Genomic DNA, 23,673 nt, shown 5'->3' with positions numbered 1-23,673 from the left:
CAATGTGAGAGCCGCCCACCAGCCCGGCACGGCAGTCAACACCTCCGGCAGGAGCTCGAGCCCTGGGCCTACCACTCAGTGCAGTGACGCCAGGCAGGGCGCCCCCCCCAGACCAGCCTCGGTCTCAATGAGCGAGCGTGGGGGGAACACCAGCTCCCACCTCACACACGTGTGTGACGAGGCGCCCCTAGGTGCTGAGCCTAAAGCTGGTGGTAAATGCTCAAAAAGCACTGGCTGTTGTCACGACTGTGGCTGTCTGTCCCCAGAGGGGCAGGGAAAACATGCAGGCAGAGGAAGCGGGCACACGTGCCCGGAGCCCCAGGTCAGGGGACCCCTGTGCCAGGCCCAGCCCGGACCTGGGGGCAGACAGCCCCACACCCAGAGCCCGGCCCGCCTTCCCACGCCCCATACCGACGACAGTCAGGTGGGTGCTGGCAGTGATGCTGGTGACCACATTGGTGGCGCTGCACTCCCACTGCCCGTGGTCCTCCTTACTCAGGGCGCGGAACTGCAGGCTCCCGCCGGGCAGGGCGCTGTGCTTGCTTCTGCTGGGCTTCCCTACCTTGGCCAAACACGGGGGCGGGGAGGAGGGTGGGAGGAGGGGCAGGGAAGAAGAGAAGCCACCAACACTCAGGGGTCCAGGAAGGACAGGGGCGGCACCGGGCCCCAGCCCGCAGCCCTCCCTGCCCGCCCCCACCCCGCGCCAGGAGTCACCGTCGCTACTCGGCCCCCGCCCCGTGGGAACAGCGCCGTTCCCAGGCCGTGCCCCTACCGCGCTCCCCAGGAGCCCCGGAGCCCAGAGGTACCTTCCTCCACGTGATGACAGGGAAGGGGTCCCCGGCGGCGGCGCAGGGGATGACCAGCTCCCGGCCGGCCTCTTGCCTGTACTCCCAGCCTGGTAGCACCGTAAAGTACGGGGGGTCCTAGGAGAGCACGGCAAGGCCGTGACGTCGGGCATTTCAGGCGCCCAGTGCCCGCACGGAGGCGGCCCGCAGCCCCGGCCTCACCTTCAGGACGAGCCTCGCGGGGGAGGACTGGCCCATGGTCCCCAGGGTGTTGTAAGGCACACAGGTGTAAGTGCCAAGAGCCTCCTCTGTGGCCTCCTCGATTCGGATGGAGCCGTCCTCCATCAGGGTCCAGCCCAGGTTCTGCTGGGGCACAGACAGCGCAGGGGAGCTGGCGTCAGGAGCCGGCGCTCGGCCCAGGCCCCTCAGCTGGACCTCAGCTGCTCCTCCGTGTGCAGGCTGGGGGGGGGGGGGGGGCGTCTCGCGATGCGAGAACAGCCAGGCCCTGCTGGACTCGGCCCACGGGAAACAGCTCTTTGCTCTCCCCAAATCCTGGGGGGAGGGGAGGGGCCCTGGCAGGAACCAGATCCCCAGAGGTAGCACCTCAGGGCCGGGGGCCTCCCGCGACCGGCACACGGCCCTCCGGCACCTTCTCAACCTGCAGGGGGCGGCCGTCCTTGTTCCACTTGACCACGGTGGCCGGTGGCTCTGCGTCCACAGGGCAGCGGATGTAGCCATGAATTCCCACAGGCACATAGATCACGGGGGGCATGTTGAGGACGCGGGCTGGGTCTGCAGGGCCGCGGGTGTGGGGAGGGAAGCAGAGGTGAGAAGGCAGGCGGGGGGGGGGGGGGGCCCACCCACCCCGCAGCCCAGGGCCCCCCACTCGGCGCAGTGCCAGGTGTCGGCCCAGCGGGGGCCACGAGATGGCAAAGCCCACTCCACGGGCTGACCGCCCAGAGGCCACAGCAACCGTCCTATCTGTGCAGCCCTGCATTCTTAAGAACACCCGTCTGAATGCACGGAGGCACCGCTGCTCCTGCCGGCCTGCAGCTCCCCCCACACACCTCTGCCCGGAGACGCAACAGCCGCCGGGACGCATAAGATAGCAGCATCCCTCCCGAGTGTCTGCGGGACCCCAAGCCCTTCCTCGCCCCACGTCCTCTGCGGACGGCGACCAGGGGCGGAACCACAAGGCTGCTTTTCTGCCCTGCCTCGGTTTCCCATCTGTGCAGGTGGGGTGCAGAGTCAGCCACGGAGCTGCTGGAAGTTTCTCAGGACAGCAGGAGCAGCAGCTCTGTGACGTGGGTGAGCCGCCCGCCCCCCCCCCGCCAGGCTCCCGGGCTCCCACGAGGGCCATGGAGGAGAAGGACCCAGAACTGCCCGGGAGGCGGTGAGGATGAATGGGCGGCTCTGTTAGCGTCTGGAGCCCTTCAGAGAAGAGCATTGCATAAATACCAGGCCAAAGTATATATTTAGACATGGCTTCCTACTTTCGTATGGTAGATTTTTTTTTTTTCTCCTCCAAGGTTTTCAAAGGGTTTATGAATGAGAAATACTCTGAACACTGCTTTTTAGCAGAAATAAAGATCCTTGTCTCACCCACCTGAAAATCTCACCCAACAGGTTCTCTTTGAAGGCAGGGAAGAGGTAAAAAACGACAAGTGGGAGTGGGTGATGGTGCCAGAGGGAGACAGAGAAACGCTTCCCTCAGCAGACACGGCCACAGCCTGGAGGACGGAAGCCTTGGTCCTGATGGATCATCATCCTTTGGAGACCACCCCTGCCGGCCCTCTGCCTCCGCCACTGCCCCCTCCATGCCCGGGTGACACAGGCAGAGAGGTTCTGCTCCGCAAGGAGCCTGCCCCGCCCTTGGCACCTTCACAGCCTGGGCACACAGTAAGTAACTTGTCAGAGCTTTTTCTCTCCTGGGTGGCACAGGCCTGGGGTTCTGAGTCACACAGCTTTCCTTAGGCCTCACAGCTCTTAAGAACTCGGGACGCATAAGACAGCAGCTGAAAGTCGTCCTCGGCTGTGGACAGCGGAGAGGAGGCCTCTGCCCACACCAGCAGCATCACCACGTGAGGGCGTGAGGTCAGGACTCGGGGGGCCCACTGCCAGGCCCATGCTCAGCCCGCCTCCCGGGGTCACCAGCTGTTCTAATGTCCTCAGCTCAGATGCCACCTCTCCAGATGGTCATACTCTCGCCCGCCCCTCCGTGTTGTGGGAGGGAGTGGTTCTTGCACACGAGCCCTTGTGTGATGGATAGCCTGTCACCTACCACGTCAAGAGGGGCCTTTATTGTCAAAGTGACGGAGCCATCCTCCAATCAGGAGGAAGAGATTAGCCCTCGGCACTCATCCTCTCCCCCACTCGAGACCAGCAAGCTGAATGACGCTGCACAAAAGCCCTCGGTCGTTCCGGCCCAAGAGCAGCCCCTTCCCCTGGGTCTCGGGCAGCCCTGGAAGGCGCGGCAGGGAAGCCACCAGGGGCCCGCTGCTGGGGAAGCGGATTAGTCACCCCAGAGAGGATCTGTCCCCTTTGCCCACCCAGCAGGGGAGCAGAGAGCGGCAGGAGAGCTGCCCCACTGGGTCTGAGCCACATGGCCCTCAGATACTAAGAAAAAAAACACCTCATTCAAGGTGCGGACAGAGGAGCTGGCCAGCGCCGGCACGAGGACGGCGTCCAGAAGGCCTGCCTGTCCCTGAGCCCAACCGGGGCGAGGCTGACGGAATGGATTAGTGGACACGGGCGGCCGTGCGGCCCGGAGAAGAGCCTGGCGGGGGCTCGATTCACCTCCGCTGGCCAGCACGGGTCAGGCCTCCTCCCGCGCTGTCCCGTCCCCGCCTCGGCCCCTCCTCCGCCCACACTGCCTCCACGCAGCCCTCCAGCCCCCCATGTGGCCAGCGTGGCCTGAGCCTGCCCCACTCACACTGCACGGTCAGGTACGCCGAGGCGGAGGGTGAGCGTCCCAGGCTGTTGCTGGGGACGCAGGTATACTTCCCCGCGTCCTCAGGCTTCACCCGGAAGATAATCAGGGTCCCGTCGATCAGGATCCGCACCCTCAGCTTCAGATCACTGCAGGGACACAGAACACAGGACACAATGGCGGGGGGGGCTGGCGGCGGGGGGCAGGCGTCTTCCATTCAACACTGGGACGACATGCCAGCGAGTCCTCCGCACGGCTGAGGAGGGGGACAGGCGCCGTCTGCACACACACTGGCCTCAGCATGAGGGACACATGGACTGGATGCCCCCAACCCCTGCCAGCTCCCAGAGCCCAAGGGCAGCCCCTGCTCGGAAGCTTCACCCCGAGGGGGCCTGGCTGGGCTCCAAGGGAAGGGCAGGCACTCACTTCTGGAAGTAGACATTCTCGTCCTGCCAGTACCAGGTGTAGGTAAGGTTGCCGGGATAGGCCTCTGCCCGGCAGGTGAGCAGAGCATCCTGGGATATGTTGACAGTGATGTTCTCAGGAGGGGAGACGATGAAGGGAGGTCCTGGGGGGACAGGAACAAGCATGACTTCTCCTGGCGGGGGGGTTGGGGGAGGACCACAGCGCTGGGCTCCCAGGAGGCTCCGACCCTCAGGAAGGGGCACCCCAAGCCCTGGGAGGGACAGCGGGGAAGGCACTGGTCCAGGAGCTGGCAGCGCAGCCAAGCAGTTGTCATGGAGACGCATCCAGCTGCTGCCTGTGCTCAGGTTCTTCCTCTCCCTGCAAGTCCCAGGGATGCAAGGGGTCCGGAGGTGTGGCCGTGTGCTCCCAGCCTGCTGTAGACGCCCGCCCCACGCACAGCCCCGCTGTAAACCTGGCTTCCGAACAGCCAGTTAACCCCTACACAGGCGTGCACACTCACATACACACACGCACACGGCCCTCCCTGCCCCTCCTTCTCTGCAGTGGAGCCCAGGGCAGCACATGTGCAGCAAGGAGAAAGGAACCGCCTTGCCTCTGGAGGAGTAAGAGGCTTCCGGCTGACCAGATAAGGGTGGTGGGCGGGTTGGGGCAGGGGAGGAGAGGGGTGGAGCTCCAGCAGCCCCAGCAGTGCGAGCCTTCCAGACAGGCCCAAGTCGCAGAAGCAGCGCACAGCCGCCACCCGACCCCTCGAGCAGGACGGAGGCTGCCCCCTCTGGGGGCTTCGAGGTCCCAGGCAAGGCAGACCGGCATCTCAGGTGCTGACCCCACAGACGCCAGCCCCACCAAATGCCCTCCATGTTATTTAACCCTCTGGGGTTGGACGGAATTCCTATCTTTATTTACTGATGCCATCGTCAGAGGGTGGAGGCCTGAGAGAGGGCTCCTCCCCCGGGGAAGGAGGAGGCCCAGCGGGATGCCCTCCGGACATTCAGAGAAAGCAGAAACCCACTGGGCATGGCACGCCTCCCGCCACCTCACGGGGGGGCCGCCGCAGGCCACCAAGGAGCCCCACGATATGGAGAGGAGCTCCCACCACCCCCAGCTGAGCCACCCACGCCCTGGAAAGAACCCCCCAAGCTCAGTGGGGCCGGAACTCCCTGCCAGAGGCCCAGGGCATAGAGGCCAGATCGCTCTCACCTTGGACGAGCAGGTGGGTGGTGTGGATGGCCTCCCCCTGGATGCTGTACGCGCGACAGGTGTAGGCACCTCTGTCCTCCCGACTGACCGAAGTCACCGTCAGGCTGCCGTCACTCACCTGTGGCCGAGGAGAGTCGGGCTCAGCTCCCAGCCCTGGGCCCGCCAACCCCATCCCAGGTGGAAGTGGCCTGGGGCCCATGCACCTGGGGACACGGAAGCAGGCTTCTCCCTCCGAGGACACGGGTGCCAGCCGCTCCGCCTGCCGCCTCCAGCCCCACCTGCGCCTCCGCAGTGTGAACTGTCACAAGGACGGAGGCTCAGGGCAAGGAGGAGTGGGTGCAGCGGCCGCGGCAGACCCACACTCACCTGGTACTTGCCGCTGGCACCTAGCAGCATCCCCTCCTTCAGCCAGGTGACGATGGGCTTCGGGTTCCCAAAAGCTGTGCAGGTCATGGTGATGCTGCTGCCCTCCTTGGCCTCGATGTACTGGGGGGGGGTTTCTGTAAAGGTGGGAGGAGCTGCAAGAGACCCAAGGCGCGGGGTGGGGTCAGCCAGCGGCCCTGCGCACAGCGAGGGCCCTGCGCTGGGCCACCCCACGAGGCCGGCGCCCTCCAGGAGGTCGGAGGTGACACAGGTGGCAGGCCCTGCCTTGTGCGGGGGGACCTGGAACTCAGTATGGCTGGATCCCATGTCTAAACTCCCCCCATTGCACACACCCAACTCCCAATAAAGGACTGTTTGTCCAGCACCCACAGGGAGGCCCCCATGCTCAGCACCAGGGATGCAGCAATGAATGAGGCACCCGTCACCCCACGATCGTCCAGACGCCCCTCCTTCTGTAACCCCAGCCCAAGCAGGCCCACGGTTCTGGGACATCTGCCGTCTGAGCCCTGTCAGGCCTAGCACGGATCTCAAGCCAGGTGACAAAGACTCGCCCAGGCTCTGCAGCGACGATCCCCCACCAGGCAGACGGCCCGGTCCACGGGCTCCTCGCTCCTGAATTCTCTAAGACTGTGCCAGACTGTCCCCAGCACCTGCCTCAGAGTTCTGACTAAAATCCCAGCCGGTACGAATAACACACTCTGTCTCACCTGTCTGAGCTGCCTATAGAAGCCACCTGATCAACCCCAACTCCCTGGACGATCATGCGGGGTCTTCTGGAGTGGGGAGCACTGCTGACACCAGCCTAGGGTCCACAGCACCGGGCTCAAGGCTCCAAGTTCAAATCCAGCTGCCACTCGCTCTGTAACCCTGGGCTCAGCCACTCTGGGCTCTACCTAAACCCCACCCTCAAGACCAGTGGCAGGAATTAGCGAGGTAAAGTCCGTGAAAGGAGCAGGTAAGACGTACACATGTGAAATGGTGGTCATTCTGTCGTCACTGTCATTGCTGTCGGCCGCCCAGGGCTCCTGAGGCCCTGACGAGAAGCTGTGAGAGGGGTCTCCTCGGAGGCTGCCCTGCCCCAGGCCCAGGACACGCCGGGGGTCACGGCCACCCACCACCTGCCACCAGCCTCACCTCCCGTTGCACACCCCTCAACTCTGCTCCGACACAACAGGCTTCCCGTCTTCCTACACGTGCCAAGGACTTCCGTTCCTGGGGGCTCTGCGTCGGCCACCCCCCTCCTGGGCTGGACCCACATCTCACCCTTGCGGCGCCTGCTCACCTTTGCTAAAATGCCACCTCTGCCTCACCTGGTCAGCCGGGCTAGGAAGGCACCTGCTGCATTCCTATCTCCTCAAGACTGTTTAAAGCACTTACGACCAAGTCTCCTGAGAGCAGAGATTTCCAAGAATCCCACTATGTGCCCAGCTTTTAGCGCAGTTCCTGGCACGTAGTAGAGTCTCGACAAACATTGGTTGAACAGACGGATGAATGCAATGAAGGAGCCACACACCTGCACACATGCGCGCACACACACACACATACACACACACACAGCAGAGCAACACAAATGCAAACGCAAAACCGAAGACAAGACCATGGCGAGACGGCTTTCTTCGATGATCTCCCCACCCCTCCGCTGAGCGTGGCCGCACAGGGGGCACAGGAGTGAGGACGGGGTGACCAGAAAGCAGGCTTCATCACTCACGACACATCCTTGAGAAAGTCCATCCTCATCCAACGTCTAATACACCAAAAGTGATGGTAAAACTCATTCCAAGTCCTTGCAGAGGGAACCTGGCATCCGAACCCCAGGCCCCTCCTGGCCTGGCCGCGCGCTCACCCCAGCAGAGCCCTCCCGCCACGCCTGCCCTTGAACTCCAGCTCACACAGCCATGGCCTCTGTTACCTCTGCGTCACACTTAAAGAAAAGATAATATGATAAATTACATCCTGAAGTGACAAATTAATTACTAATTACATAATTACTTTACTGTTTAGGTGCTAATCAGGAAAGCACTTGGAACAATTTCGAGTTTTCCGGATTATTTACTGGATCAGGTGTGAGCTTACCAGCTGCACTTCTAGGCTTAATTCTTCTCTACAAATGCCCTATAATTAATCGTGCACGTTAGAAATAGGCTGGTCTCTCCAAGCAATTCATTGACCTAAAGCAAGGTTTCACTCTGGCTTTCCAGGTATTTTATATGCAATAAAGAAACAACTGGGCTTGTTTCCTCCCAACTGGTCTTCGAGAAAACACAGAAGGAGAATAAGACAATCTGTGATTCTAATTTTTCACTTTCCAAAGGTGATCCCAGTCAGAAATGCCTGACATTAAATATTCTAGTTTGGAAGCAACGGAATGTTGGTGCTCCAAACTCTTTCCTTCGATAATGGAAGTATTTACACGGGAAGGAACCTCAGAATGCAGGAGGAAGAAAGGGTGAGATCGCTCACGTTGGGAGGTGCCTGTGGTGTCCACCCTTGGAGAGGGAGGCCCCTGGTGAGGGGAAGCATCCGATGATGAGCCCCAGTGCTAAAGCCTGACCCTTCCGTTGCCTAAGTGCGCCGGCTCTCCTTCCTCTGGGCCTCCAGGCATGCTGTTCCCTCTGCCCTGGAACACCCTTCCCGCCTCCTGCCCCCGCACCTGGCAGACTCCTCCTCCCCGAAGGGTCTCTGCCCAGGGCTCACTGCCTCAGAGAAGCCCTCCATCCCTCATGCTCCCAAAGCCCATACTGCAATCCTCTCTGGACCTGACTGCCTCGTGACGTGTCCTTCAGAGCTGGGTCTGGGTCACACCCACTGCGTTTCCCCACAGCCGGCCAAGTGGATGTTCAGAAATGTGTGTTGAATGGGTGATTGTGGGTGTATTCCCAAGGGCTCTCCGACCACCACAGGCCACCTCTCCCAACCTGAGGCGCCTCCTGTGCTACCCGACTTCATCTTTTTCTCCCCTAAGGAGGAGGATAACCAGCATTCTGCACACGATGACCCTGCGCAGCCAACCTTCCAGGCGCGGTGCCAGACGTCTTCACCCACAGCGTTTCCCTTAACCTTCACAACAGCCCTACAAACAGGCTTTGTTCTTAGAAACACAAAAGGGAAGCTCAGAGAAATGATATGGGTGCCAGGGATCAGACAGCTAACGCGGTGGATCCGTGAAATAAGCTGAGTCTCATCGGGCCGCGTTCCATGCCGGTCCACCCAAGCAACGAGGAATTCCCAGCCACGAACTCCCCCTGGTGCAGACGGAGCCCGAGCTCTAACAGGACACACGACTCTAACAGGAGGAAGCTCTGCGTCCCGGCTCGCAGTGTCTGCGCATGCCTGCTTCTCTGCTTGCTGGACCGGCCCCAGCAGTGATGTGAGGGGAGGAGGTGAGGCTGCAGGAGGCGTCGGCCCGCCTCGGGAAAGGGCAGAAGCAAGCAAGCAGCGTGGGGCTCTTGGCTCGGTGCTCATCAGTGACGCTGTCAGCAGCAGGTTTACCTTCCTAATTATGTTCTGCTTGGGCTAATATTAAGCCGTTTTCATTCTGGGCACACACAACAGCTGGCATCGAAAAGGGATGACTCAAAAACTCGCGGGTGGTGGGGACAGCCCAACCAAGATTCAAAATAAGCCTCCAATCGGTCTCTGGGGACTGACCAGCAGGTGCGCCTGCATCCAGGGGCTCAGGCAGCCTGGACCACTGACCCAGGGCCACCGTCCCTAAGTTCGCTTTCCAGAGACCAGTGCTCTGGCTAAAATACTCTGTTCTTCCAGGGCCCTGGATGGGTTTTCAAGGCGGAAGGAGCACAGCCTGACCCGACCCCACAAGGCAGGGACCCTCGAGGCTCAGAGAAACTTGCAACCCAGGCAAGCGCCCATTGCTCTCTCCAGACCGTGGCACCCAGGGTCACAGACATCACACCCAGAAAGACGCAAGCAGTGGGGGGCGTGTCCAAAGCACACCTGTTGACACCTCAATAACCAGTGCAGCATCTGCAACACGCGGTGGCTGAACACGTCGGCTCATAAACTGAAGCAAAAGTAACTGTATGGTCAGAAAAACAAATCAAAGGGCTTTCCTGGTGGCGCAGTGGTTGAGCGTCCGCCTGCCGATGCAGGGGACACAGGTTCGTGCCCCGGTCCGGGAGGATCCCACATGCCACAGAGCGGCTGGGCCCGTGAGCCATGGCCGCTGGGCCTGCGTGTCCGGAGCCTGTGCTCCGCAACGGGAGAGGCCACAACAGTGAGAGGCCCGCGTACCACCAAAAAAAAAAAAAAAATCAAAGCAAAAACCCTGCTCCCCTCCACCATGGGGACCACTTCTTCCACTTTCTGCCGGTTCCGGCGCCCCCTGGCTCCTCCGGAATGTCCCCTCCCAAGCGAGGGCTCCCAAGGGCACAGGGGACCCTCGGTCCAGGGAAATCCCGGCCCCTGGGAAGCACGGCACAGCACGAGGGCGGTAAGTACCCGCGGGCATCAGAAGGTACCCTCCGGACCGGGACCAGCAGGATCCCCGCCCGGCCCTGGGTGCGCTCTGCTGCTGCGGATCACCCAGCGTGGAGACTGGCGCCCAACGGTTACTGAGGCGAACGGTCTAAAGGAGGAGGCTGTAACGGGGAGGTGCCCGGAGAGAGCCTTCCTGCGGCTGCTCCCAAGTCCGCCCCGCAGATCCTTAACCCTACCAGTTTCGGGTGCTGGTTTCCACCTCCCTGCGCTGGGCTCTGACGACCCCGCCCGCGGCAAACGCCCTGGTGCCGGGAGCTGCCAGGCCTCTGTGCCCATGGCCCCCAGGGGCTCCAGGACGAGCGAGGGGGCCTGAGGCCCCCAGCCCGGGAGCGCCGGAAGGAGGCGCACGCGCACGCACGCACGCACGCTCACACGCCTGCGTGCACAGTCACGCAAGTACGCACCACGCACGTCTGCCCGCTCACTCGCACGCACGCACACTCTCATGCCTGCACACAGGCACGCGCACGCACAGGCCCACGCACGCACCGTGGATGGTGAGGTGCACCCAGCTGCCGTTGTGGAAGGTGTCGTACTGCTGGTCCAGCAGGAGCACCTTGCACTCGTACCAGCCCTGGTCCTCGGCGCGCACCTGCTCCAGCCGCAGGGATGCCTTGTCGTGGAGGCTCGCGCGGCCTGTGGAGAGGGGACAAAGTGGGTCAGGGGCGCGCAGAGCACCCTTGTGACCCCAGCCCGCCGCCGGGCAGGCCCAGAGCAGGGCGGCCCCGAGAGCCCCAGCCTCGCTGCCCGCCAGCTGCACCGAGAAAGCCTCAGTTCCCTGCAACTTCCCATTCTCTTGGAGCCAAGGAAAGGCAGAAGGGATACGGAGCTGGTGGGAAGGGGGCCAGAGAGCCCAGAAGAAGAGGAGAGGGACCCCGCCCCAGCAGGTCCCCGTGGCTGCCACGCCCAGCACCCTGTCTGCCCAGCACTCCTGTGGTGGGCAGAGAAGAGGCCGCTGGGGACAGGGTGCCGGCGTCCCCTCCTAGTCCTGTCGCGGAGGCCAGAGAGCAGAGCGTTCATCCAGCCAGAGCCCAGGTTCCGAGCGTGGCCGCAGGGCCTGTAGCCCAAGAATGAGGAGTGGCTGGCAGGCGAGCAAAGACCCGAGCCGCCCTCCCTAACTCCATTCCCTTCCCCAGAGCAGCCCTCGGGGTCCCCCCTCCGCTCACTCTCCACTCAGGCCCACTCCTCGCCCCAGTGTCACGACCTCCTGTGCTTTCCTCCTTGTCTCCTCGGTAGTGGCAATCTGCCTACAAACCAGACAGTCAAAACCAACCAGGGCCGAAGAGACACAGACACAGGAGGAGGAAGAGGGAGAGAGAAAAATAGAAGCTGAGAAAAATGCAATGCAGACCTCAGAAATCAGAGGTAAAGATAAAAGCTGTGTCCCACCAGTTTCCTCTCTTCCTTTAGACCCCAACACACGTGCATGCGTACACACACTCAGACATGCATGCACACACACAAGCCCACGTGCAACCCTCGCACAGGCACACACGCCCCTCACTCACACCGCCCCACGCCCTCCTCCCTGGCAGGCAGGCCCTGACAGTGACTCAGTGAGGCCACCACTGGCAGGAGTAATTGCAGAGCAAGACAGCACTGGGGCCAGGAGGAGGGAGAAGGGAGGCCGGAGGACGAGGCACCAAGTGCAGCAGGCGCCCAGACACTTCCCCACACTCAGGACTGGATGAGGCCCCAACTTCAGAGCCAGAGGGAGGGAGTGGGCAAAGCCAGACAGAGCAAACCCCGCGGCCGCCATGGCTCTGACGCAGCTGCTCCTGCCGAGCCAGCCGCCCTCCCGCCGGCCTCCTCTCCCACACATCAGGCTCCTGGGCTCCCTTCTCCTCCTCTGGCCTTGGCCCCTGCAGCCCAACGGGGCTGTGCAGGAAGCTCTGTGTCTGCCCCACCTCCATGTCCCTCTCCTCACGCCACTTAATTAAAACCTACCAGAGTGCAAAGGATGGGAGGACAGAGACAGCGACTGGAAAACAGAGATAAGAGGCCCGTCGGAAAAGACAAGAGGCCACGAGACACAGGCAGGAGGGACGGTGCGGGGGCCCTGGAGCCAGGCGGGAAGGCCTTACCTGCATACTCAGGGTCCACATGGGGCGGGTAGTAGCCAAACTTGATGAAGATGGGGATGGGCACCCCGAACTTGAACCACTCGACGACATAGGGCGGGGGCTGCCCCGTCACCGGGTGGACCACGTCGCATCGCAGGACCACGCTCTCGCCGGCCCTCGCGGTCACGAACTCGGGCTCCTCTCGCAGGCCGTGGGCACCTATCGGGACAGCCACACGGGGACACAGGGAAGGAGGTGAAAGGAGATCCTGCCCGGCCCCCCCAGAGGCCACCCCTGCCCTGCCAACCCCAAAGAGCGGAGCCCGACCGCGCCCTCCCCCATGACACCCGCGCCAGCTCTGAGGAGCATGGCCACTGAGAAGGTGGAGGGGCCTCGGCCCCTCTGTGGACACCGTGGCCCGGGCGCTGCAGCGGGTGAACATGGGACGTCTTCCTGCACCAGGATAATTCCCAATGGAGCCTGGCAGGGGCTGCAGAGGCAGTCGTCCTCCCACGCCCCGCCCCCAGCTCAGCCTGATGTTCACAGCGCGAAACAAGAGTGCTCCATGCAGGAACGGGGAATCCCTAACAGGCTGCGCAGAGGCTGCTCCTGGCATCAGCAGACGGAAAACCCCGGGGGCCGGAGCTGGCCTTTCTGCCCCTCCTCCCTCGGTCCGCCGCGTGCCGCAGAGGAGGGAGCAGGAGGGGCCTCCAGCCCGCCAGTTTCCACGCCCCAAGTCTATCAGGCTGCGAAGCCCCAGACATCACCGTTAATACCGCAGGAGACTAGGGACGCAGGAGGGGGACCCTTGGGCTGCTAACCTCAGCCAGCTAAGGGGAACATCCCCACCTCCGGCAGAGGACGAGGCGCACGGCTGGATAGGGCTCGGCCACCCTCCCGAAAGGGACTGGAAGGGACGCAAGATGAGGCGGGAGAGGCTCCCCAGCGGCCCCACCCCCAGCCCAGCCGCAGAGAGAAGCGGTTAACCCAGGCTCCGCCCCGAGGCCTGCAACCCCACCTCCAGCCCAAAGGCACCTTGTCCAGCTCCCTTCCAAAGTGAAAGAGGCCCCTCCCGCTGCCTTCCCTCCAGTACCCACACTACCCCCCAGACCCCAGCCCTTCCACCCCGCCCCTCCCCTCCAGTCCCGGCTGGACCCCTCCAGGCAGCACCAGGGACAGCGGCTGCTCCGCGGAGGCTCCCAGCCCGGGACGCCCAGGAGAGCAGCCACCGTCCTCCGAGTGCCTCTGGGCCTGATTCTGACCACCCCTTCCACCCCTGGGGGCTCCGGCCCCGCACCTCTCGTCCGTCTCTCCTTCGTGTCTCTGTGTCTTTCTGACTCTCTGTTCGGCTCCGGATCCTCCTCCAACGTCTGTCTCGCTGTGTCTCTGTCATTTCTCTCTAGCTCCCCGCTGCATGGGTGATTCTGTCTACCTGCCTGTCTCTCCCCACCTCCCCGTTTATATGTCTCTATCAGCGCGTGTGTGTGTTGGGGGAACGTGTGGGGTTCCGTTCGCCTGTGCCGGGGAAGGGGTTTTGCTTTTCCACTGCCCGGTCTCCGTGGTGAGCTCTGCCTCCACCTCTCTGGGTCTATGTCTCTGTCTGTCTCTCCTTTTCTCCCTCCGGCTCCAGCTCCCTCTCCTCCTGCAAATTGCGGAAGAAGGAGGAGGCAACCCTTCCAGAAGCTGATTGGCTACCGGTGACATCACTGTTTTCTAGAGAAAGAGCTAAGATCACAGAGTATTTTTGGAGCAGAGCAGACTGTTGCCCTCACCTGCCTGAGGCCCCAGCCGGTTTTCCAACCCTCCCAGCCCTGCTTTAGGCTAAGTTTGAATTCCAGCCCCTCAGGGAAAGCGCAGCAGGCACCCCCACCACACCCCAGGGGCACCAGGTGGGGACAGAGCCCAGCGCAGCACCCAGGCACAGAGGCTGCTCCTGGACCCTGCAGGGATGGGCAAGGAGCAGGCCACCTGAGCAAGCAGGGAAAGCAGCGCGTGTGCGCGCGTGTGTGCGCGTGTGTACGTGTGTGCATGCACGTGTGAGTGTGTAGGCTTTGGAGGAGAAGAGAGGCAATACAGGAACCAGGGTAAGAGGAGGCGGCTCCTCCCGGGGGCTGTCACCTGGGGGGCAGAGGCCTCCACAGAAGGGGCTCCTTCCCAGGCTCTGGCCCCAGCGCCTGGGGCAGGGGGCAGGGTCGCTTGCCCCCCTCTCACACCGAAGGCTCTGGAGGCTCTGGCGGGGTGAGGGTCTGCACCTGGGCTGCCTCATTCTCACTGCATAGCAGCGAGGCAGCCTCTTCCACACCAGCCCCCGCCAGCCTGGACTCAGGGCTACGCACCCACCCCACCAAGGCCCACTCGGGCCTCAGCCCCGCCTCCACGGTTCTTCCTGAGGACCCTTCCACCAGCGGCCGGCAGCTGAGAGAGGACACGGTGAGGCCAGCAGTCCAGAGACAGGAGCAAAGCCAAAAGAGACCCGCTTCCCAGGAAGAAGGCCGGGGCGGGGCGTGGTGGGGGGAGGCCCTGCCCCAGCTCCCACGCTCAGACCAGCCCTCCTGGCTTTCTGAATCCTAAAATATTTATCAGCTTCCCTCATCTCCTCAACACACACACACACACACACACACACACACACACACACCCACATACACACACACAGAGCGTGTGCTCTCACTCCATCACCCACGAGCACTTCCCCCTCAGCCTGAGCCTTTCTGAGCCAAGCATGTCTAATAAAACACTTTCTCCAGAAAAGCTCACTGCAAAAAAAAAGTAAACATTGCTGGCAGCAGAGACCGAAGAGGCGCTTGACGGAGGAGAGAGATGACCTCAACCCTAGGAGGACATGACCCAAGTCGAAGAGTGAAAGAGAGTCCAGGGGCAAGAATGGAGACAGATGGTAGGGTGCGAACAGACAGAGACAGAGAGAGACAAACAGACAGAGAGATCTCAGAGGCACATAGGACTCAGCCTGGGACACAGAGACACAGGCCTTCAGAGGACCCAGAGCCAGGAGGGGGCAGAAGGGAGGCCGTTAGTCCAGGAGCAGCAGGCTGCTCACGGTGGCTGGCTCAGAGGGGAGCAGGAAGGAGGGGGCAGGGGAAGACAGGGATGGGTGGTGACCTGAGTGGGAGGGCTGCAGCAGGGGGAGGCCCCAGACCCCTCCCCAGCACAGAAGCCTGCAGCAGCGGAGGGACAAGGCCGCAAGCCTCAAAGGGACGCTGGCGTCTGCAGGGTGAGCACCGCAGGGGTGGGAGGTGTCCTGGATGCCACACACCCCTTTCAGAGAAGGCAGGACACAGCTGTACCCGGAGGAGCAGAGCAAATTTGCATCTTGGGGACACACCCTGGTGGGCAGAGAGGGCAAAGGAGGACGCGGTGCCCCTGCGGTCTGGCTGACCTTTCCGAAAGCCCACTGGGGACAAACCTGCTCTCTGGGCCAGGTGGTGCCCGGCGGGTAGCCGGGTCCAGGGCTGCCACTGGCTCCCCCGTGAGTACAGGACCATGGGGCATCCAGGGCCTGACGCCCCCACCCCCCAAGCTGGGGCTCTTCCACAGGCGGGGCTGGGGGAGGAGAGGTGCCAGGACCGGAAGGTCTGACGGCGGGAGAGCCGGCCACCAGGCAAACCCGGCTTCCTCTAGGCCGCTCCTACACACCAGGCCCGTGCTGGGTCGCAGCGCTGGCTGACAGGCGTACTACCATCTCCATTTCACAGATGAGCAGGCTGGGGGCCCCCTGGCTGGCTCAGCCGCCCGCCGGGCAGCAGGTCGGAGCAGGTTCCAGCTGCCGTGTCTCCCCTTGGCCGGGCCACAGGCCCAGGGACCAAGGACGAAGGCCCCTCCCACACCGACCCAAGAAGCAGCCCCCTCCCCTCCGCTGAGTCAGGCCAGCCCCTCCACACCGCACACTCTGGACAGGTTCTCACAGCCAGAGCTCTGCAGCCCTGGACCCAAGCAGGACGGCGGGGTGCGCCTGGGTCAGAAGACAGCTGCTGGCACTGGGCTGAGCCCCCTCCACCTGGGACCCGGGAGCTCGGGCTGGGTGTGGCGGCGGCGCTGGCGCCTCCTCCTCTGTGAGTACAAGTCCTCAGGGAGCCTCCCCTCCCCCGCCCACCCCAACCCCCAACCCCGTCCCCCTCCCCCTCGGGCACCAGGCTCCCAAACCACAGGCCTGTTGTCTAATAATACCAGCGCCAGCCACCACCTCCATCTGCCAGCCTAAAAATAATCCCTGCTGAGTCCAAAAAAGGCACAGCCCCCAACAGTCCCCCAGGCCCTCCTCCCTGACACGCCAGGGGGTTCCAGGAGATTCCAGGGAGCTTGTGATCGGGCTCCCCGGAACAGCACCCACCCCCTACCCGGGGGGCGGAGAGCCAGAGGCTTGCACGAGGAAAGCTGAGGACAGACATACCACCCAAAGCCAAGTGTGATGCGGAGGAACGGCCGTGTCCACGTCAGGCCGCACCCTGGTTGTCCTTCCCAGGAGGCAGGTGGGCCGGAGGGCACCGGGACAGCCTGCCTCCGGCCAGGACCTCCACCCCCGCCTGGGCAGATCCTCCTTCTGCGGTCTCCCCAGTGCTGACCTCACGGCCCTTCGGCCCCCACTCCCCATCAAACTCTCAGGGCCCAAGTCAAAGGTCGGTTGAGCCCAGCCTGGCCCTGGCTGGGAACCTTTCCATTTTCTCTCGAGGCCCTGGGGGAGGGGCAGGATCTGCAGGCCCCCTCCTCCGTGGGCGCCACTCCACCCTGACCCTCCTGGCCCAGGCAGCCCGAGAGGCAGCAACGACGCTATTAGCAGCCTTAATTTGCTCTGGGCTAGATTGTATTTCCAAGAGCCTTTCCCCAGGAGCCACTGGCAGGAAGCAGTCAGCAATCCAACCTCCCCTCTGCTCCTGCAGCGGCTCCTCCATGGACAGACCCAGCGACACCCACCCTGCCCGCCTGCCGGGCGGGTACAGGCCTGGTCCAAGTGCCCGTGAGCCGGGAGAGCCCTCGGGTAAGGCGCCAGGTGGTCACGAGTAAGCGGGGGATCGAAGCCCGTGTCTGCTCGTAGTGAAGCGTCAGCACTCCCTACTCAGAAGCCAGAAAACAGGACAGCGGCTGCCCTCATGTAGTGTGTGCAAGTTACCTGCCACAGCTGGTGGCCGGGCCTGGACCAGGAGGGAGCTCAGGGGCGGGGCGGGGTAGAGGGTCGGGCAGAGAGCAGCACCCAGTCCCCTCCCTTCCAGGAGGACAGGCAGGCTGGCTGAGACCTCGCTCACAGCCTGGCCCACGAGGAACTGCTCTCCAAAACCTTCATGGAGCCCGACTCTGCTCACCAGTCTTCTGCTTATTCACGCAAGAGAGAACAGAAAAGCAGGAAGATTCCTAAGAAAAATAGGTCAGCTGCCTCGGGCAGGCTGGGCTCTCCCCTATGGGCAGGGCCAGGCTACAAGCTGCCTCTGCGCCCGGCTCCCCAGGGACCCAGCCCCTTCTCCACTCAAGAGTCTGGGCTACTGGGCAGCCGAGACCAGAGCCCACCTTACAAGACAGACCCGTCTTCTGCATCCCTGGGGCTCTGCCCGTGTGTGTCCCCACTGAGGCTTTCTCTCGGGGAGTTCAGGCATCCTTCGACCAGCCCCTGGGCTGAGCCTCCAACTTTGGGGGCTTCTGCGCTGCCCAGACTCAGGTGTGGAGCAGGGGGCAGGGAAAGTCAGGCGTCTGCTCCAAGTCTAGCCTTACTGCCACCCACGGCCACCAACACTCAGATGGGAGTGATGCCCCACCTCGTTCCTAGAGACTCTGGGTCGCCTGTCTGCTGCATTCACGTGCACATGCAAACACACAGCTGCACACACTGCGTGCACACACGCACACACGCGCACACGCAGCTTGCACCAGTGACAGCTCTTTCCACAATTCAGATCCACTCTCACACAAGCTGCTTTACCCATCCTCGGGCGCAGACAGGAGACAGCTGCTCCCCGAGACCCGAGCCCAGCCTGAGGAGGCATGGGACGTGCAGGGAGGCAGGAAGCCTTTCAGAGAGGAGAGAGTTCGTCCCTCTCGGGCCTCACCCCCTCGCGCCCAGGTCCGCCCTCACTCCCTCAGCACAGCAAGGCTGTGGCAGCCAGGCCCGAGGAAGGGAGATCTGAGGGAGGAGAGCACAGGGCCAGGAGCCAGGACAGAGGGCAGCCAAAGCAAGGCTGGAGTTCAGCACCTCCCGGCCAGGCAGCATCTGCTCCTTAGGTAACCAGATCCCAGCTTTCTGTCTCAGAGCCTCAAACCTGAAACCACCAGCCCTGGGACCCGGCAGCTCCAGGTCCAGCACACGCCGATCTTGGGGCCAGCAGCTGAAAGCTGATTCTTCACACACACACCCTGCTCGGCTTCTCCTGAGCGCAGCCTGCCAGACACACCCCTGCCTCTAGCATGTGTGCTGGGGACGCACACACATGCCACTTGGCCACGTCCCGAGCCAAGTCCTGCTCAGCTGAGAGGCTGCCCGTGGGTCTTGCTAGCAGCCTCCAGGCCTAAACTTCCTCCCTCCCACCTTGGCTGCCAAAGGGAGGGAGGAGGGTCACGGCCAGGCCAAGAGTACAAGGCACTGGTCCAGCTACCAGCAGGATCTGAGTCAGAACCCACTTTCTTTGGGGACACTAGTCATGCAGGATTTGTAGTCAACAGGAGGAGGCAGCCTTGGCGGTAAAGGCCCGGGTCCTCCCCCCAGGCTTGTTCAGCAAACGTCTGGGATGCAGACTCCAATAGCCATCTTCCAGGCTCTTCTGCACACCCTCCCCAAGCTCTCCACTGCCCCCCGGACACACGTGACTCATCCCTCCCTCTGTCCCAACCCTTTCGCCCCTCTGCTGGAGCAGCCCTGCTCAGCCCAACCCTAAAGCTGGCACCGCAGAGTCCCTCCCCTCAGGAATCTCCCGGAAGTCACCTCTGCCAGTCGGAGAACAGCTGAGCTCACACAGCAGCATCTGAATGCTGGCAGTGTGCAGGCAGCAGCCTCACAGGCCTGTCTCCTGCCCCCGGAGGCTGTGCGTGACGAGCTGCTTGCCTCCTGGGCTCCCTGCATCCTTCCCACAAGGCTCTGGCCACTGACAAAACTCCAGTTTTACAGATCTTTCAAAGGATTTCCGAGCAGCCCTCCACATCTCCCCGGGGCGAGGTCCACCTGGGAAACCGAACTTGGTTCCCGACAGAGGCAGCACCTGAACTTTACCCCAAGGCATTCCCAGCTCCCAATGCCCTGAATGGCTCAAAGGAAAGAAATTGAGAGGGGGGCCTGGAAGCCCCAGAAAATGAAACCATCATCATCATCGTTTACTTACTTTCTTACTTACTAAAGAACGCTAATGTTCACAAAAACCCTACAAGCTCAGGCTGTTAACCCCCAATGAGGCAAGTGACAATCAGAGAAGCGAAGCAACGTGTCCAAGGTCACAGGCCAGCAAGTGGCCGAGCCAGACTTGACTGCAGGTCCTGCGACTAGACCTAGGTCCTTCACCACCACACGCAGAGCCCCTTTGGCTAAAAAGACCCCGAAGACCCACAGGGGTGGCAGGCAGGGGTTCATGTCCAGCCACCGCAGACAGAAGGCAAAAGCTTCATAACCAACAACCTTCAATGCTGGGAAGTCCTTCCTTCTGTCTAGCCGCCTTGTGTGCTGCTGTAATAAAGCCCATTTTCCTTTATTCTGTGCTTAAACTTGTAAAAAGTCCATCCGCCTCCCCTGAAGTCTCATCCCCTGAAGTCTCAGGCTTGGAGGCTATTTCAGAGCCTCCCTTTGGAGTTTCTTTTTTATTCAAAGATCCCAGCACATCCTTTTGTGCTTTCAGCCACAGTCCCATAGCAGGAACATACCAAAAACTGGAGGGGAGGAAGCTGCGGGCATCGGAAGACTACAAGGGAATGAGGGGGTGAGGCTGAGGCTGGAGACGGGTTCTCAAGCGCAGTTCGAACGACCTCACACCCCACTCCACAAGCTTCTGCGGTCACTCTGGCCTCAGTTTCCCCACGTGACAAAGGGAGAGTTTTAAAACCATCCAGGTCACACACCATTTAACAAAATCACCCTTCCCTTCGCCCTCCTCTGTATTCACACACTCCCAAACAGCACGGAGACCTATTCCGTTCCAGAAACTTTCCCAAATCACTTCCCCTCCCCCTACACAGCCCCAGACACGGTGACGAGAGGACCCTCCTGCGCGAGCGCGGCCGGACGCGGGGTATCCCGCTGCGGGTCCTCCTGCGGCCGCCCACTCCCGGCGGTTCTCCCCGGAAGCCATCCCTCCCGGCCCTAGGAACCTGTCCGCAGCCGGGTCGTGTCTGCGCGCTGAGCACCGTGAGCTCAGAGACCCGGCACTTTCAGGCTCCGCTCCTACTTCCATACAAGGGCCGAGAGCCGGGGTGTCACACAGAGGTGGACAGGTGGCTCTGCCGTCTCCAGAGCACAAGCCCGCGCGCTCACGTGCGCATCACCCAACGCGCGGGCTTCCCTCTGGCCTCTTCCCAGCTCAGACCGGAAAAACGGAAAGAGGAAAACCTCCCTCCGCCCGGAGACGCGGCAGTGGGGACCCCCTTCCGCCGCCCTCGCCCCCGGCCAGCTGTGCCCGGCTGCGGCGCGCTCCCGGGGAACTTTTGCCCGGCCAGTCTCAGGTGCGGCGGAGCGGGGCGCGGGCAGGGCCAGCCGAAGGCAGCCGCTCCTCGCAGCCGGCGAGGAACCCCGCGCAGAACCAACTCTTCTCCTCTCGCGGGGCTCCGTGCGCCCCGCCCTGCGAGGGGACCCGACCTCCAGCTGCCAAGACGTGTGGTCCGGAAAGACGCGAGCCGGAGCCAAGCCCCACAGCAGCTCTCCTGCGGAGCGGTGGCGCTGCGCGGGGTCCAGCGTGCCGCAGCCGCCCGAGGACCCGCAAACTCCCCGGCGGCAGAGTTCAGAAAGCCGCCGCCTCCCCAGCGCTCGGGGCGGCGGCTGCGCCCGCGAAGGGCACCGGGCGCGGCACCCGCTGTGAAGCCCTGGGGCCAAGGGTGGCGAAGTGGACCGAATCCCGAGGCGTCCTCTCCCGAGCGCCGGCAGCCCGGGCTCAGGCCCTTCCCGCCGGCCGCGGCCTCGGCCCCCGCCCTCCCCGCGGTGCTCGGAGCGCGCCCGCCGGGAGGGCGCGGGCTCGGCAGGAGGACGGGGCCGAGAGCGCCGGGAGGCGCAGGGGAGGGACACTGCACTTCAACTCACCTTGAGCCGCAAGACCTCGGGCGCTGATCACACTTGCTATCAAAGTGGCCACATACCAAATCATAGTACTACCGCGCGCCAGCCAGGAGCCTCATCCTATCGCAAAGTGCCCCGCGCCGCCTACGCCCCGTGCCGGTGCTCCCGCGGCTCCTGCGGCTCTTGCAGACCGGGCGGCCCGCTCCCCATCCCTCCGCGGCTCCGCTCGGCTCGGCGCGTAGCCTCCCGCCCGGCGCAGCGGCACCTGCACTAGAGCCCGAGCGGAGCGCAGCCAGCGCCGAGGAGAAGCCCGGCCGCACCGCCCCAGGCCCGCCCCCGCCGTCCGCCCATTGGGCGCGGCTCGCAAACCCGGAGTCCGATTGGCTGGGGCGCCTGCCCGTCGCGGCGAGGGGGGCGAGCCCATTCAAGGTGCGTTGACGTGTGGCCAGCCCAGAGCCGCAGAATCATGCGCATTGCCGGGGAGAAGGCGCTACCGCGTCTCCGCTTGGTTCTGCTCCCTGCTCCCGCTGCCTGGCAAGTTTCTGGGGGAGGGAATGTGGCTGCCGGGCCGGCTAACGGGACCCTGGAGTCTCGGGTACCCTGCAGGTCTGAGGGGTCGGCGCCCCCGCCCACCTAGTGAACCCAGCATCCGGTTTCCATCCAGCAAAAAGGCGTCCCGGGAGGACGGTGCTGATTCAGTGATGGGGAAACCCGGGAACGGCAGCCTGGGGAAGCTGGGAACGTCCTTCGCCGGATATCTTTTCAAAGGGGTCACGCGCTACCGCTACCAACCCCCTCCCTTCCACACACGGCCACTCTTTTCTCCCCAACTCACCCCCTCCCACCCAAACGTGAGATTACATTAAGCTCCATCCAGCCCGAAGGCAGGGGGATGACTAAAATGACCTCTAAAAGTCGCTAAGATTTGGGGTGATTCATTGGCTCAGCTGCGGGAGAGTCACGGGCCCCGTCGGGAACACACGTGTGCACACTGCCACCCCCAGTGCGGGTCATAGTTGCTCATCACAACGAAATCTCGACTTTGAGCAGTGAAAGTGTTTGTTCTTCTCCTAAAAAGGCTGTCTCCTCAAGCACAAGATTCCTCCCCCCTCCCCACCCTCCTGGGAGCCTGGCCCCATCAGCAGCATGAAGCCAAATGGATTTGGGGAGCAGTGTAGGGGTCTGGGATGGAGGGACCCAGGGAAAGTGGATTTCTTATTCCTTCAGTAGAGGACAGGGAGGAAACTGGAAGGTGTTCATGTTTCCCAATCTCATCCCCTCCCCCAGTGCAGTTGTATTTGCAGAAGAAATAAACGAGTGTCATGGAAACATCTACTACAAACAATCCCCTCACACGGGCGTTCTGAGGCTGAAGTGAAGATGCCTGTTCTTTCAAGGAGTGAGAGCAGTGGTGAGAGGGGCACAGCTCCCCAGGATGGGCTGCTGCCACAGAGGGGAGACAGAGGGGCAGCAAAGGGGAGCTCACTGGCTCTAGGACATGGAGCTCAAAGAAAAACAAACAAAAACAAAACAAGAGGGAAACTTGCTTCTAAGAAAACACACACACACACGCACACACACACACGCACACACAGACCATGCATCAAAAGTGGCCTGAATACTGGGGAAACAGCCTTCCCTGGAAGGTGAACCCTCTTAGCTCACCGCCAGCCAGGAGATGGAAAGCTGGGACCCCCTCCCCAGCAGAGCAGCAAACACACTGGTAAAGTTTAGCATTTGGATATAACCCGGAGAACCAGAATCCTGCCCTGCCCAACTTCTCCAGTCATGAGACATAACTCTGGTGATGCAGGGACAGTTCTCCCTGAGCCATCACTTTAGGGTCTCTTTCTCTGCCAAGATGCCTTTCTTGGGGATGTGAAATGAGTTGGAAGCTCTGGTCCCCCACTGAAGGGCTGATTCCCAGCCAGCGTGTCCAGGAGCTAGAGCTCTGCCCTCAACGTATACACGTGACCAGGGTCCTAGGGCTATGAGCCTTTAGGGATCCCTTTGCAGAACTAACGATAACAGGATTCTCTTTCTAAAGCCCCTAAGCAGCTAGCTCGCCTAAAGAGAAATGCTGGGTCCCCCAGGGCCGCCCCAGTCCCTAGCCCTTTGTAGGCATAAACACGGCAGAGGAGTGGGAAACATTCTTCTAGGGGCCTGAAGGGTAAGGAAAGGGGTGGAGCCACTCTCACCATC

The 23,673-nt window shown here is 62.5% G+C and overlaps 1 protein-coding gene across 1 annotated transcript in view; it reads right to left on the bottom strand.

The window, feature by feature from the left end:
- The window catches only part of IGSF9B (immunoglobulin superfamily member 9B), a 42,234-nt gene extending 20,576 nt beyond the window's left edge, over positions 1-21,658 (bottom strand). Inside the window, exons 1-11 of the mRNA XM_073807972.1 lie at positions 21,496-21,658; positions 12,303-12,500; positions 10,708-10,854; positions 5,704-5,855; positions 5,338-5,455; positions 4,141-4,282; positions 3,718-3,863; positions 1,435-1,577; positions 1,008-1,148; positions 807-923; positions 412-562 (exon numbers count right to left, since the gene is read on the bottom strand). Of these exons, the coding sequence (XP_073664073.1) occupies positions 412-562; positions 807-923; positions 1,008-1,148; positions 1,435-1,577; positions 3,718-3,863; positions 4,141-4,282; positions 5,338-5,455; positions 5,704-5,855; positions 10,708-10,854; positions 12,303-12,500; positions 21,496-21,559 (1,519 nt within the window). The 5' untranslated portion in view covers positions 21,560-21,658. The remainder of the gene's footprint in view (positions 1-411; positions 563-806; positions 924-1,007; positions 1,149-1,434; positions 1,578-3,717; positions 3,864-4,140; positions 4,283-5,337; positions 5,456-5,703; positions 5,856-10,707; positions 10,855-12,302; positions 12,501-21,495) is intronic.
- Between the last annotated feature and the right edge of the window lie 2,015 nt (positions 21,659-23,673).

This window comes from Tursiops truncatus, chromosome 8, assembly GCF_011762595.2.
Source record: "Tursiops truncatus isolate mTurTru1 chromosome 8, mTurTru1.mat.Y, whole genome shotgun sequence".
Classification (NCBI taxonomy): Eukaryota; Metazoa; Chordata; class Mammalia; order Artiodactyla; family Delphinidae; genus Tursiops; species Tursiops truncatus.
This window is presented reverse-complemented; position numbering and strand designations above follow the sequence as displayed.